The sequence below is a fragment of the Bos grunniens genome, chromosome 8 (genome assembly GCF_055505025.1).
Source record: "Bos grunniens cultivar Pamir isolate PY7600 chromosome 8, Bosgru_T2T1.0, whole genome shotgun sequence".
Taxonomy (NCBI): domain Eukaryota; kingdom Metazoa; phylum Chordata; class Mammalia; order Artiodactyla; family Bovidae; genus Bos; species Bos grunniens.
This window is the reverse complement of record NC_141172.1, coordinates 2,922,554-2,939,125: the sequence shown is the minus strand read 5'-3', so window position 1 is coordinate 2,939,125 and position 16,572 is coordinate 2,922,554. Positions and strand designations below refer to the sequence as shown.

At 36.9% G+C, this 16,572-nt stretch overlaps 1 protein-coding gene across 3 annotated transcripts in view; it reads right to left on the bottom strand.

Moving 5' to 3' along the window:
- Nucleotides 1-16,572, bottom strand: part of LOC147366557 (polypeptide N-acetylgalactosaminyltransferase-like 6) — a 487,868-nt gene that overhangs the window by 284,973 nt on the left and 186,323 nt on the right. For all 3 annotated transcript variants that reach the window (XM_086414644.1, XM_086414647.1, XM_086414645.1), the window contains exon 2: nt 9,913-10,021. In XM_086414644.1, the coding sequence (XP_086270770.1) occupies nt 9,913-10,021 (109 nt within the window). The remainder of the gene's footprint in view (nt 1-9,912; nt 10,022-16,572) is intronic.

The window sequence follows — 16,572 nt, the reverse complement described above, 5'->3', positions numbered from 1 at the left end:
GTCATGGCTCTGTGACAACCACGGGGTCATGGCTGGAGTGAAAGCACCTGCAACTATCCTCATGCCACAGAAATGCTACTAGAATTCATTTTTGTCTATTTTTTTTTCTTCCATAGTTTGGAATAGTATTTGAAATATAGTGACATCCATATTTTAAGTATTTGTCAAATAAGTGAATCAACAATTGAATAAATGACAAGACAGAGAAAATCTTCACTGGTAAAACCTGTTATTATGACTAACTACACAAATGGAAATAATGAGAACTTAGATATAATTCCAGAGGATACCTAATCCACATAGTGGAATGCATGGTTGTGATTATATGAGAATATAAACTATTTCAGAGAAAGAGAGCCCCTACAAAGATTGAAAACAGATTTCCTCCTGTTGAATTCACATATATTGACATTCAAAAATCTAGTGATAAACACAGTGAAATCTGAGCTATAATAAAAATAATGGACTTTTACATTTCAAAACTAAAAATAGATACTCTCTAGAAATACAGATCATGGGCCATATGAAGGATTTCATAAACCACACCAAGATGTATGCACTTACATACACACCCCTGCATCACTCTGGATGGCTGACTTAAAAAGCATGTTTTACCACTTAAACAGCAGTGGTAGGAGAAATAAGGAATATCACATAATTAAAAACAGCTGCCTACACTAATTGAATTTTCTTCTGGACATCCAGCAGAAATTATGAGATTCATCATTCAGAGGAATGCCATAGGCAGAGTTTGTCTTTATATCAGAAATATGTCACATTTTTCAATTTATACATGGAATGATGTCAGCTGAGTACCTCTTTAGTAGCATATCTTTAGCTGCTATTAATATAATGATTACACCAAGCTTAATTGATATTGAACCATTGACCCATCAATTCAGACACTATCTCTTATATTTCAAAACAGTCTGTATTTCAGTTCATTTCATTCAATTGTTATAATAATTTGAATGATGGTTCAAAAAGCATGTTTATCCATTTTGTGATATAATAAAACTCAAAAGGATAGCTAAGTTGCTAGGAAATAAAATCAAATGTCACTAAATTCTAAAATGATATGAAACTAAATAAAATATAATGGGATCATATATAAGATATACGAGCACAATCAATAATGCCTAAAATATGACTTTGATCATAGGAAATAATGAGAAAGAGAATTCAGAAAAATTAATTAGATGAAAGCACAAGTGTATCTGGTTTCAGGATATGACTTTATTTTTGAAAATTTGGTTTACTTCATCTAGGAAGCTTGCCTGAACCTGAAATGGTATTTTGGACATTATTCTTCTATAGGTAATTTGGTTTGGTTAATGCTACTTCCCAAAACAAATACTATGAAATAATAGAAACTCTAAAAAACATTAATTAGAATTCTTCTAACAAATTAAAAGAAATTCTTATAATTTACTATAACTCTAAGGATACAGATGTACCAAAAAATAACTAAGTTACACTTAATGTTTGGAAATCATTTAATTTCTCCTTATATATGTACATTTTTAATATAATAACTTTCCATTTCCTCAACCCAAAGACATCTACAGATTCAGTTGTAATCACTATCAAATTATCAAGGGCATTTTTTTTCACAGACGTATTAACAAAAAATTTCACAATTTGTATGGAAACACAAATGACTCTAAATAATGAAAGCAATCTTGAGAAAGAAGAACAGAGCTGGAGGAATCAGCCCTCTTGAACTTAGACTTTACTACAAAGCTATAGTCAACAAAACAGTATGGCACTGGCACAAAAACAGGAATATAGATCTATAGAATAGGATAGAGTCCAGAGATAAACCCATGCAACTCTGGCTACCTAACCTATGAGAAAGGAGGCAGGAATATACAATGGAGAAAAGAGAGCCTCTTTAATAAGTGATGCTGGGAAAACTAGACAGCTACATAGAAAAGACTGAAAGAACACACCCTAACATCATACACAAAAATAAACTTAAAATGAATTGAATACCTAAATGTAAGGCTGAATACTGACTAAAGAAATTAAAAACAAACAAACAAATGGGACCTGATTAAACTTACAAGCTTTTGCACAACAAAGGAAACCGTAAACAAAATGAAAGGACAACCCTCAGAATGGAAGGAAATATTTTTCAATAAATTGACTAACAGAGGACTAATCTCAAAACTATACAAACAGCTCATACAACTCAATATAAAAAACAAACCAAACAACACAATAAAAAACCAGGCAGAACATCTAAAGAGCCATTTCTCCAAAGAAAATACATAGGTGGTCAAGAGGCACATGAAAATATACTCAGCATCACTAATTATTAAGAAATGCAAATCAAAACTACAATGAGGTATCTCCTCACATTGGTCAGAATAGCCATCTCAAATAATCTATTGATACAAACAATAAAGGCTGCAGAGAGTGTAGAGGAAAGGAAATCCTCCTACACTGTTGAAAGGAATTTAAATTGGTATAGCCACTATGGAGGTGTTATTTAATAAGTAAAAATAGAGCTACCAAATTATCCAACAATCCCACTTCTGTATCTGGAGAAAACCATAATTCAAAAGTATGCATGCACCCTGATATTCACTGCAGCAGTATTTACAACAGCCAGGACCTGGAAGCAACCTAAATGTCAATCAACAGAATGGATAAAGAAGATATGGTACATATATACAATGGAATATCACTGAGCCATAGAAAAGGAATGAAATAGAGCAATCTACAGAGACATGGATGGACCTAGAGACTGCCATACAGAATGAAGTAAGTCAGAGAAAAACAAATTTTGCTGATATGTGGAATCTAGAAAAATGGGATAGGTGAACTTTTTCTAAGCAGAAATAGTCACAGATATAGAGAACAAACTTATGCTTGCCAGGGGAGAAAGGGAGGGGGATGAATTCGGAGACTGAGATCGACACAAATATAGTATTGATGCTATTAATATGTATAAAATAGATAAATAATGAGAACCTATTATATAGCACGTGAAACTCTACCCCTTGCTCTGTGGTGACCTAAATGGGGAGGAAATTAAAAAAAAAAAAGAGGGGGTATATGAATACTGATGACTGGTTCACTTTGCTGTACAGCAGAAACACAACATTGCAAAGCAACTATACTCCAAAAAAAATTAATTTAATAAGAAGAAAACTCCATTTTCTCAAAGGTGGGAGAAAGCATTTTCACCATTTCCTTATAACTCAGCTACTACTTTACCTTCTAAATTCCACCTACTTTTATAGAAATTAGTACTTAAAATACCTGTTATTAAAAAATTATCAAATATGCCACAAAGATACAATTGCCAAAACAAAACAAAACATAAACCAACAACATCAGTCAAAACCCTAACAAAAATATCTGCAAAAAGCAGGTGGTGCTAGTGGTAAAGAGTCTGCCATCAATGCAGGAGATGCAAGTTCAATCCCTAGGACAGGAAGATCCCCTGGAGGAGGAAGTGGCAACCCACTCCAGTGTTCTTGCCTGGAGAATCCAATGGACAGAGGAGCCTGAAGGGCTACAGTCCAGGGTTGCACAGAGCGGGACACGACTGAGCTACTGAGCGCAACTGAGCACACACCCAGCACTTTATGAATATATTTTAATAAAGATCGCTGAGGTCCCACCAGGAAGCAGCTTATGGGTGTTTGTATTTTTAAGGTAATTTCAGTGTTTATTAAATAGGACATACATTTGAAAATATAACTAAAATGTAGCATAATTAAAACATAATAAATATAAAACATTAAACCACAGATCAATGTAATGTACTTAAAGTGTGTTTGGAGGGAAATTTTAGAGTCCTAAATTCTTATTCTACAATAGAAGAAGGCTGAAATTAAGGAGATAAGAATCTAACTTTTTAATATGGAAAAATGTAGTAAAAGTCAAATGAAAGAAGAAATACCAATATGACTATAAATTAATGAAAAACATACCATAGATAAGATGAAAATATTGTTATTTCATTATTCATGATTAATAAATCAACAATTTCTTAGTGTAACAGATAAAGAAAAACTGACAGAAAAACAAATAAATGCTATTTCAAAGTAAAAGCACCATGAATTGAAGTACAACAGACATTATAAAATCTCTAAGGGAATGTTATGAATAAATGTGTCAATAAATATGAAAATTTTAACCCCACTGTGAAAAATCTTTTCTCCAAGAAAAGTCCACGTTCAAATAATCTTCACCCACAAGACTATCATAACTATAAATAAATAATTCTAACATATGACAATAAACTAAAAAGTTTAGTGAAATGAGAATCATTACTCAAGTCATTTTACAAAGTTATCATTACATTGTTACCGAAACTTGACAAGGATTCTATGAGAAAGAAAAATTCATGGCCAATATTCACTCAGAAATAGACATACAAAATCACTAAAATATTAGCAAACAAAATCTAGTAATACATAAAAAGACAGATTTAGTCCATAAATTCAAAGTTTGCTATCACAAATCAATAGAAAGAAATCAATAGATAAGCAACTCCTGCAGCTCAATTCCAGAAAAATAAATGACCCAATAAAAAAATGGGCCAAAGAACTAAATAGACATTTCTCCAAAGAAGACATACAGATGGCTAACAAACACATGAAAAGATGCTCAACATCACTCATTACCAGAGAAATGCAAATCAAAACCACAATGAGGTACCATTTCATGCCAGTCAGAATGGCTGTGATCCAAAAGTCTACAAGCAATAAATGCTGGAGAGGATGTGGAGAAAAGGGAACCCTCTTACACTGTTGGTGGGAATGCAAACTAGTACAGCCACTATGGAGAACAGTGTGGAGATTCCTTAAAAAACTGGAAATAGAACTGCCATACGGCCCAGCAATCCCACTGCTGGGCATACACACTGAGGAAACCAGAATTGAAAGAGACATGTGTACCCCAGTGTTCATCGCAGCACTGCTTATAATAGCCAGGACATGGAAGCAACCTAGATGTCCATCAGCAGATGAATGGATAAGAAAGCTGTGGTACATATACACAATGGAGTATTACTCAGCCTTTGAAAAGAATACATTTGAATCAGTTCTCATGAGGTGGATGAAACTGGAGCCTATTATACAGAGTGAAGTAAGCCAGAAAGAAAAACACCAATACAGTATACTAGCGCATATATATGGAATTTAGAAAGATGGTAATGACAACCCTGTATGTGAGACAGCAAAAGAGACACAGATATATAGTACAGTCTTTTGGACTGTGTGGAAAAGGGAGGGGGGGATGATTTGGGAGAATGGCATTGAAACATGTATAATATCATATATGAAATGAATCGCCAGTCCAGGTTCAATACAGGAGGCTTGGGGCTGGTGCACTGGGACGATCTGGAGGGATGGTATTGGGGAGGGAGGTGGGAGGGGGGTTCAGGATGGGGAACACGTGTACACCCGTGACAGATGCATGTTGATGTATGGCAAAACCAATATAATATTGTAAAGTAAAAAAAAAAAACAAAGGAGAAAATGCATTTTAATCCAATAGATACAACCAAACAAAACATTTTGATTAAAATCAACATTCATTAAGATGTAAAAAAGTAAAAGTCTCAGAAAGCCATACCCAGATGACTTAGTTAACAGGGTATGGTACATTTTCATCAAGTAGATAAAATCCTAACACAAGTATCTAATTTGCTATTGTCAGAATCATAAGTCAAAACTAGGTATCAATATCCATTAGACAATATGATACTTGAGCTTCTGGCAAATGCAGAAACAGTAAAAATAACTAAAATTATGAGGTACAGGATGGAAAAACATTTTGCACACTGTCACTATGTACAGGCATTATGAATATCTACACTGAGAATCCAAAATCACTTATTGGTAAATGATTATAACCCACAGAAGAGTTTAGAAAGTTTTCTAAAATGAGTCCATATTAAAAAATAATTAAACTTTCTCTACATCAGCAACAAATAGTTCAGAATCTTGATAAGATTAATATCATGCTCAACACCCATATAATGTTAATTTTCTAGGAAAACCACTGAAAATGTCTGACAATCAAATTATAAACATACCCATAAAGATGACAAGCACCAAGAAATATAAACCACAGAATGAATAATTTAATATTGAAAATTGCAAATTATTCCCTAATTTATCAATATACTTAACACAGTTGTAAACTTCCAAAATTTTGTGTATATCTGTGTATGTGTACATATAGTCTGAGAAGCTGAATAAAATTTTAAAGAAATTTTAAAGTAAAATTTGAAAGAAAAGTTTTATGTTAAGAATGGCAACACATTCTCAAGGAAGAAAAGAAAGCAGGATGAACTTTGTCAGATTTCAACAACTGCTATAAAGATATAGTATTCAGCTTTGGCCACCTGATGCAAAGAGCTGACTCTTTAGAAAAGACCCTAATTCTGGGAAAGAGTGAAGGCAGAAGGAAAAATGGATGATAGAGGATGAGATGGTTGGATGGCATCACTGACTCAATGGACATGGGTCTGAGCAAGCGCTGGGAGTTGGTGATGGACAGGGAAGCCTGGTGTACTGCAGTCCATGGGGTGGCAGAGTTGGACACGACTAAGCGACTGAACAGACATAACAGATTCATACATGAAACATTATGTTATTAGTTTAAAGATTTTTACTCATGGGACAGAATTGAGAAGCCAGAAAGATAACACACAAATATGGAATGTTTTAATAACAGAGTCAACACTTATGGTCTATGTGGAGAAAAATACATTTTCTAGGAAATGGTGTTGTTGATTGGATAGCTAACTAGGCAAAACTAAATAAATATTGGGTCCCTACCTCACATGATATAAAAATGAAGATGAGCTGCATTTCAGACCATGTAAAAGGTAAAATTCTCAAGCTTAAAAAGACAGTATGGAACATCAATTAAACCTATCCTTTACAAATGATTTGCAAATTTGTCAACAACAAAATTAAGAACTCCTATTCATTAAACAATATAGACAGACATTAAAAAAATTTTACAATTCTGGGATAAGATATTTTCACCATATAAAACCAGGAAAAGATATTATTCCAAATAAGATTACTCTGTGGATCAATAAGAAAAAATAAATTAAAAAATTGGAAATAGGAAGGAATAGGAATTTTACCCAAAAGTAGGCATATACGGTTCATAAGCATAAATAAGAGATCAACTACATTAAAATTAGTAAAATGCAAATTCATGTGACAGTGAGTACCTATTTCATACCACCACGACAGAAGAAATGAAAAATCAGGCAACATTAAGTGTTGACAGGATGCAGAGCAATGGGAATTCCATCCATTACTGGAGTAAAATAGGTATATCAACTTTGGGAAACAGTTTGTCATGTACTACATAGTAAAATTGAAATGTGTATTCCTTGGACATGCAATTCTACTATTAAATATGTACCCTAAGAAAATATTGCCTTTATCCCATAACCATGAGCAAGGATACTTAGAGCACATAACCAAAACTCAAGAACTCTCAAAATGTTTACAAAGTGGAAACTGTTGTAGAAAATGAAACAGCAGTAATAATGAATCAACTAGAATTGCACACATGCAGAAGGATGGGTCTCAGAAACAATTCTGAATGAAAGAAGAAAATCATACACTATGCTTCAATTTTTAAAGTCCAAACACAGGCAGAATGTAACAGCATTAGTTTAGATGTAAGAAATTATAGAGGAAAGTAAGTGGGAACATGGATTTCAAGGTTTGGAGGAGACAGAATAGCACTGATAATCATATTACTTGGCCTGTTTATTAAGGACGGAGGTGTTGATTTTGACTTTGTACTGGCATGTATGTCTGTGTGTGCACACTCCTTTTATTTATATTTTACAATATTTAAAAAATGAATTACAGTCTATTGTGCTTTTCATATATCCTCCAGTGACTCATACACATACTACTACTTAAGAGCTTTTTAATTGCACAAGACATGTCTACTTTAGGAAACTTGCTGTAGTACCAATTTTCTTTACAGGTCAATTTCCTTTGCCCCACTAAGGATGTAACAATTAAAGGTATGTTTTCCAGTAGGCAGAAAGGGTAATATTATACAGAAATAAATGTGAAGTATTCCATTTTGTATCCAAAATATATTGGCACAAGCATAAGACAGGCACACCAAATCAAGTGAAAATAATTTAGATGGACTATTACAGTTATCATTGGTAGAGTTTATAACATGTATAAATAATAGGCCAATTATTTAAATATAAATATATAATCTACAGTCGTAATAGCAATTCAGCAAAGTAAAATATCAGAAAGACAAACTGACTTGCCACTTATGCAAAAAAAAGCTAGAATAAGAGCCAGATGTGTCTCTCTCTCATACGTGTCCTGTCATGACTTCATTTTGCCCAGATTTTGTTACTAGGTGTCTGATAGCAGGGTGTAATGGAGCATAAGAAGACCTGACTTAATCGTGCTCTGCATCTGGTTAGCCATTTGACTTTGGATAATATTTCATGAGCTCTTAAGAACTCAGTTCTTTTTCTTTCCTTTTCTCTTTTAAAGAATTGGAGATTACAATACTTATCAGAGTCACTCTGAAGTTTAAACAAAATACGTATGTAAAGCACCCAGCACAAAACATCTATTCAGTACCTTTTAAGTTGATGAGGATAACGATGATGAATTTCCTGTTAAATTATGGGATCAGCTCTCCAGTGGTTAAAAAGAGGAACAGAGGGCTGGCTGAAGGGAGGGCTGATCAAGCAAACAGAGGGAGAAGATGAGAGAACTAGGAAAGTGAGAATACTGCTAAAGAGCTCACTTTCATGACCCTGCGTAGAGTCTTGGCCAAACAAGGCTGGAGGGATGATGTAATCTGGAAGAGGCTGATGCTCTGAACACAGGGAATGTTCTTGGGGCAAGCAGGGGTTAGGCGACATTCTTACTAAGAGAAAAGGAACGAAAGAAGAAACTGGAAGACTCTCATTAGGTCAGGCACCCCTGACCCAGAGCTAAGAACATTTGCAGCCCTGAAGAGCCTCATGACCATGTGAATGCCCTCACCTTTGTCTTCCTGGCTGGAAAGTTCTGAGGAAGATTGGCCAGAAGAATCTCAGCCTGCAGCTTCGCAGGGTTCTGCTAATCATCTGACCTGGGATGCATAGTTTCACTGCTAGGCAGATGCTTTTAGCAAACCACAGCTTCTCTATTCCTGTGATATCTTCACCATGACAAAGAAAAGACCAGCAAACAACAATGCAGCAACAGAGCTCCTTATTTTGAATAGTACAATATGGACTTCTATCATGTTATTATCCCTGGGTTACTACTCGTGCACCCTTCCGAATTCTTGTTGGCAACAACCTAAGTTCTTATAGAAGGACTTCCTTTTACCCTTTGCTTTTTCTAAGATGTAAAATGCTTCTTCTATCACTACCTCAAGACTATAACTGTGCTCTGTGTAGATGAACCTACTGAATTCCACTGAACCGCCTGTTAGCTTGCCCAAATATCATCAACCTCAGGTCCTTGGCTCCTCTGATCCACCTGCCAGTGTTTAGAACTGTGGTCTTCCTTTCATCCTTGGCCCAGCCAGTTAGATACACCACAGTCCCAATGAGTGAACTGAGCTCGAGATATGTGTGTGCCAAGTTAAGACTTCAGCAAGTCTTAACTTGCTGAAGATACCCTCAGCAATGATTGAAAAACATGCAGAAGTATACAACATGACAGATTTCTAAAACTCAAATAACCTCTTGTTCATCTCCTATTGTAAATGCAATTCTTCTTTTTTTCCTCTCTGAAATTTGAAATTGTTTTGGTTCTGCCCATCATTGACCACCAACGGTGCCATGAAACCTACCTTCCTGTGCTCAGAAGGAAGGCTAATGAGAGATGCTGTAAGTGACAAAGCAAAGCAGCACTTGGCTTACACTGAACTCCATACCTGAGCGCATAGCCTCTTTCTGCATGCTGCCATAGTCATGCCAGTCCTTTCTTCTCAAACCATCTGTCCATGCATAGAACTGCCCATCTCCCAGGCCCAGTGGGAATGTCTGTGGAAAAGGAAAGTATTCAGAGCATAAAAAGGAGGTAGTTCCTTCTGTATGGCTGGTAAATACAGCCAGATGCATGATAGGCAATCAAAAATACTCCAATAACTGATTCTCCCCATCTACTGAAAAGAAAAGCATTGCTAGTGACCTGATGGACACACATTTTAAAACCTTTTTTCTGTTTTTAAAATAAGAGCCTGTGTCACACACAACACCTACATTTCCAATTTTATTTTATCCAAAGCCTTTCATAATTTAGTGCACCACTTCATCTAAGCATAAATGCTTAGCCATTTTTACTTGCCCAAAGTGTAGATGGCAGTAGGGCTATTGATTTTGTATTAAAACAAAATACTTTTTTGTGTGATTTGTACAATTTCCACTCATTTTGATCAAGTACATCCTAATGGCCTGGTGACAGTATTAGCAAGCATCTGTTGAATGCTCACTGTGTACCAGGTACTAAGACACTCTATGTATAGAAGATCCTTCAGTCTTTACAAGAGTCTTGACTTTTACAAGAGTCTAAGACTTCATTCTTTATAAGAGTCTTTTGACTCCATGTATCTGCCACTTAAAAGTATTAATAGAATAACTTGAATGAACTACAGTGGCCAAGCCACGACTTGGGCCAGTTCTATTAAGACCAAAATTGGGGTGCTAAGGACTATGGCAATGGCACCCCACTTCAGTACTTTTGCCTGGAAAATCCCATGGACAGAGGAGCCTGGTAGGCTGCAGTCCATGGGGTTGCTAAAAGTCAGACACGACTGAGTGACTTCACTTTCACTTTTCACTTTCCTGCATTGGAGAAGGAACTGGCAACCCACTCCAGTGTTCTTGCCTGGAGAATCCCAGGGATAGGGGAGCCTGGTGGGCTGCCATCTATGGGGTCGCACAGAGTCAGACACGACTGAAGTGACTTAGCAGCAGCAGCAGCAGCAGCAGCAAGGACTATGAAATACTGCCTCCCATCAAGAATTCTGTTAAAATATGGTGTGTGGTTATGCTTACAGTTGAAATGATCACCAAATCAACAGTGTAGTCACAACATGCTCTATGCTTTGGTGAAACTCAGTGTGTTCTAATGTCACCTTAACTATTATTTTTGTGTACCTGGCTGAAGCTGCTTCTTTCTTTATGGTGCTTATTTTGGTAATAAATAAAATGTTTGGGATGAAGCTTATCCTCACAATCTCAAAAGTCAAGATAATATAAAATAAATGATTTCATATTCACACATCATTTTCATTTAGTTCATTTTTGGAAATAATACATCAACAGAAAAAATAAAAGAACACTTTTGAAGTTTCAATTTAGGTAAAACAAAAGATGAATAGTTTCAGTGAGGGAAGTTTACCCTAAGAGCCTTTGCAAATAAAAGGTCTTACTTCTTTGTCTGAAACAGGACAACTATTGTACTTATGAAAAAGTATCCACCTTCAGTCCATCTTTATGGTTTATAAAGCTTCCACTAGTTTGAAAAGAATAAAAATGGATCTTAATATTTTTTAAAAAATGGTAGTTAAATCAGAGGACAGACTTTCCAGATCAGGTGACTATTATCTAAATATATTTTAAAAAATGTTCATTATAGTGGTAAGTTCAGGAAAACAACAACAGGGGAATTAACACACAAGGATGATGGTGAGTTTAAAAAATTTATTAAGAATAAATTTTGAAAGGAGGATGACAAGAAAGAAAAGATGGAAAATAAACAGGAATATAATAAAAATAAAAGAAATTGGAATAAAACAATTTTGAGGTTTAATACCAATATAAAAAAAAAAGCTTCGTGCATTTTTTTCTGATTGATATTTATTTTATAATTGGAATACAGCTCTAGGCAAGAGAAGATTTGGATCAAGATTATTCTCAAAATAGTAAAAATGTGCTTCCAGCAAGAGCTCCTGTGATCCAAACCACTGGTTCATGAAGTCCTCTAGGCTGGGGTCTGATCAAGAAGGACTTTCATTACATCCTCCAATGACTAAATAAAGATGACACAGCAGCAGACTCATTGATGTGAAGATATAGTGCTGTCTGGGCGATACCTTCTGTGAGGCAGAGATGGTGCCCAAGGCCATCCTGTTGGGGAGGATGGTTCTTCTCATTAGAGACACTGAGGTTTTCGGGCATCTTTCAAGGATTCCTGGCCTGAAATGTGGGCCTCTGTGTGAGCTATGATGTCCTGAAGGCCACTATCGTAGTTCAGTGCCTAAGCTGTGTCCGACTCTTTGCAGGACCCCAGGCTTCCCTGTTCTTCACTATCTCTCAGACTTTGCTCAAACTCATGTCCATTGAGTTGATGAGGCCATCCAACCATCTCATCCTCTGTCACAGACCAATGGGAGGAACAAAGATGGCAGCTGAGCAGTGGTTCCAGTGGGAAACAGAGCATGTCTTCCCAGCATTTTGGAAAGCAAGGGGGTCAGTTTTAGGACCTTGACCTAGTTGTGCACAACACGTATGTTGCTCTGGGCACACAACAGTGTCATGTGACAGGAGGTGGACTAGGGGCTAGAGATACCCGACAATGGCCTCACCTTCTCCCCTTGCTCAACAATGCACCCAATTCCAGGTATGATGCATCTCCACAGACCCACTAAGCAGCAGGACAATGGGTCCCAGTGGACACTGAGTGGTTCCCCCTCAGGCAGGGGTGTCAGGTAATGCCCCCATCCCTATAGGATGTCCTAGGTCAAATCTCAGAGCTGTACCTGTCCCCGGTGTCATGGGGCTTGGTGTTCTCAGCCCACAGCACACTGATCCCCAGTGAGCATTGGGGGTGGCTGTATCCCTTCACTCTGTACCTTTACAGTGCCGGGTGCCTCTGCAGGGGTCCCTGGTCTGGCATACGGCACAACAGGCTCCATTGCTCAAATGTCTTAAAACCTAGCTGGTACCTCAGTCTCCCCAGCCATGTTGTTTCACTTGTTAGTAATTTAACCCACGGCTTTAGTATTCCATTTGTTTCTTTCTACAAATCCTGCTACTTGTAGATTACAGGAAAGATGGAACCTCCATCTGACACTGAGCTATTTTGCCCTATCTTGTGCATCATGACTTTTGAACATGTCTCCTTGTCCACCATCATCTGACATCATCTGGCTTTTTACCCAGCCACATGGGGCTGTTTAAAGCACCTGAGGCAGGGCATATAATACCTATTACGCACAGTTCTTGAATGGTTTCTCCTATTTCCTTAGGCCTCCAGGGAATTCATTTTGTTTGACAATTACCATTCTGAAAGGAGTACATGAAGGTTTATTTCATATGCAGAATACATCATGTGAAATGCAAGGCTCGATGAAGCACAAGCTGGAATCAAGATAGCTGGGGAGAAATATCAATAACCTCAAATATGCAGATGATACAACCCTTATGGCAGAAAGTGAAGAAGAACTAAAGAGCCTCTTGTTGAAAGTGAAAGAGGAGAGTGAAAATGTTGACTTAAAACTCAACATTCAGAAAACTAAGATTTTGGCATCCAGTCTCATCACATCATGTCAAACAGATGGGAAATTACGTAAAACTTTTTTGGGGGGCTCTAAAATCACTGCAGATGGTGACTGCAGCCATGAAATTAAAAGATGCTTGCTTCTCAGAAGAAAAGCTATGACAAACATAGCATATTAAAAAGCAGAGACATCACTTTACCAACAAAGGTCTGTTTAATCAAAGCTATGGTTTTACCAGTAGTCATGTATGGATGTGAGACTTGGATTATAAAGAAAGCTGATGGCTGAAGAATTGATGCTTTTCAACTGTAGTGTTGGAGAACACTCTTGAGAGTCTCTTGGGCTGCAAGGAGATCCAACCAGTCCATCCTAAAGGAGATGAGTCCTGGACGTTCATTGAAAGGACTGATGCTAAAGCGAAAACTCCAATATTTTGGCCACCTGATTGAATGAGCTGACTCATTTGAAAAGACCCTGATACTGGGAAAAATTGAAGGCAGGGGGAGAAGGGAGTGGCAGAGGATGAGATGGTTGGGTGGAATCACTGACTCAATGGACACAAGTCTGAGCAAACATGGGGAAATAGTGAAGGACAGGGAAGCCTGGCATGCTGCAGTGTCCAGAGTCAGACATGACTTAGTGACTGACCAACAAATCCATATGACTAGGAAGAAACACAATGATCACATTAGGAAAATCAGCCATGAATCTTGGCAATTTTTTTTTTCTTTTTTTCCTCTCACCTCTTGTAAGGGAAACAGAAGCAAAACAAAAAAAATTAAATGCCCCTAATTAAAAGCTTTTGCCCAAACAAAGAGCCATCAACACAACAAAAAGGCAAACCATGGAATAGGAGATGATATTTGCAAAGTATATGACTGAGAAGGGGTTAATAACCAAAGCATGTAAACAGCTCATGTGACTCCACTTCCAAAAAAAAAAAAAAAAATCTGATCAAAAAATGGGCAGAAGACCTGAAAAAAAGTTTTTCAAATTTATAAAGGAGAGATACAGATGGCTAACGTGGAAAGGTGCTTAAACCTGTTATTAATAATTATCAAAGAAACGCAAATCAAAATCACAATGAGATATCATCAAACACCTGTTATGCTGGTGATTATCAAAAAGAATAAATCTGTTGTCTAGGAAGTAGAGAAAAGGGAAAGCTCATACAGTGTTGGTGGGATTGTAAATTGGTGCAGCCACTATGGAGAACAGATGGGGGATTTTACAAAATTAAAACCGGAACTACCATATAATTCAACAATCCAGTCCTGGGTATATTTTTGAGGAAAACGAAAATAGAAATTCAAAAAGGTATATGCACTCCCATACTCATAGCAGTATTATTTACAGTAGCCAGGACATGGGAGCATCATAAGCATTTATCAACAGATTAATGGATAAAGAAGATGTGGTATGTATAATATATATAATAGATTATTTTTCAGCCATAAAAAGAATGAAATTTTGCCATTTTCAACAACATGGATGGACTTGGAGGGTATTATGGTTAGTGAAATAAGTCAGAGAAATAAAATAATGTATGATGTTACTTATATGTGAAATCTGGGAAATAAATGAAAAAAACAGAAACAGACTCATAGATACAGAGAAAAAAATGTAGTGGTTGCTACTGGGAAGAGGGGTGGAGGGGCAAGATAGGGGCAGAGGATTAATAGGTGCAGAATAGTAGGTAAAAGCTAAGATACAAGAATGTGGTGTGCAGCACGGTGGATATTGCCAACATTTTATAAAAACTTTAACTTGAGTATAATCTACAAAAATCACTGTGTTGTTCACTTAAAACTAACATAACATTGTACATCAACTCTAGTTAAAACTTAAAAAAATGCAAGACTCACTCAAAAAACATGTGTCACGATGTACAGTAGACCCTTTTAATTAGTTTATCTTTTTGATGGCTAATGATCAAAATAGAGATTAGATGTGTTTACATTCTTTTCACCTACCAGAAAGGTAGGTACGTGTGTGTGCATGCTTGCTCAGCTGTGTCTGACTCTTTTGTGACCCCATAGACTGTAACCCACTGGGCTTCTCTGTCCGTTAGATTTCCCAGGCAAGAATACTGGAGTAGGTTGCCATTTCTTCCTCCAGGGGATCTCCCCAACCCAAGGATCAAACCCGTGTCTCCTGCATTGGCAGGTGGACTCTTTACTGCCGAGCCACCTGGAAAGCACAGAGAGGTAGATGAATAAACCTAAATCAGTCCCAGCCCATTTGAATAGAACCATCTTAGTTCTGAAAGCTTGCAAGTCTAAGTGTTAGTTGCTCAGTCAAGTGATGTTCAACTCTTTTTGCCACCCCATGGACTGTAGCCCACCAGGCTCCTCTGTCCATGAAATTCTCCAGGCAAGGATACTAGAATGGGTAGACATTACCTTCTCCAGGGGATCTTTCTGACCCAAGGATCAAACCCGGGTCTCTGCCATTGCAGGCAGATTCTTTACCATCTGAGCCAAATCTTGACCGTCAATAAATGACTTTACTGAATTCTGGCCTTTCCTTCCATGAGAGGCATATCCAAGGCTAGGTTCATTTGCTCCTCTCCTGATATGGCAACCCACTCCACTGTTGTTGCCTGGAAGATCTCAGGGAACGGAGGAGCCTGGTGGGCTATGTTCCATGGGGCCACAGAGAGCCAGACATGGCTGAGGAACTAAGTGCACACACACACACACACACACACACACGCACGCATGCACACACGACATATGGAAGAACTCTGGATCTGGGGTCAGAAGACATAAATTAAGGTTTCAAACCATATGAAAAAAAATGTACATTTTCTCTAGGCCCCTCAGCTAATTCATATCAGAAATTAAAGTAATAAAAATAATACCCGACTTATCCACTTGACAAGAACTTTCGAGTAGTAAAAGTTATATATATATATATATATATATATATATATATATATATATATATATATAAAGTGATATATATATAAATGTGAGTTCTTTTCACAGTCTTTCCTATTTTTATAGATGTTTGAGTTATTCCCATTGCCCTTGAAAAGTTACAACATAGTTGAAGACACAAAACTTATATACAGTAAGCAAATGATGA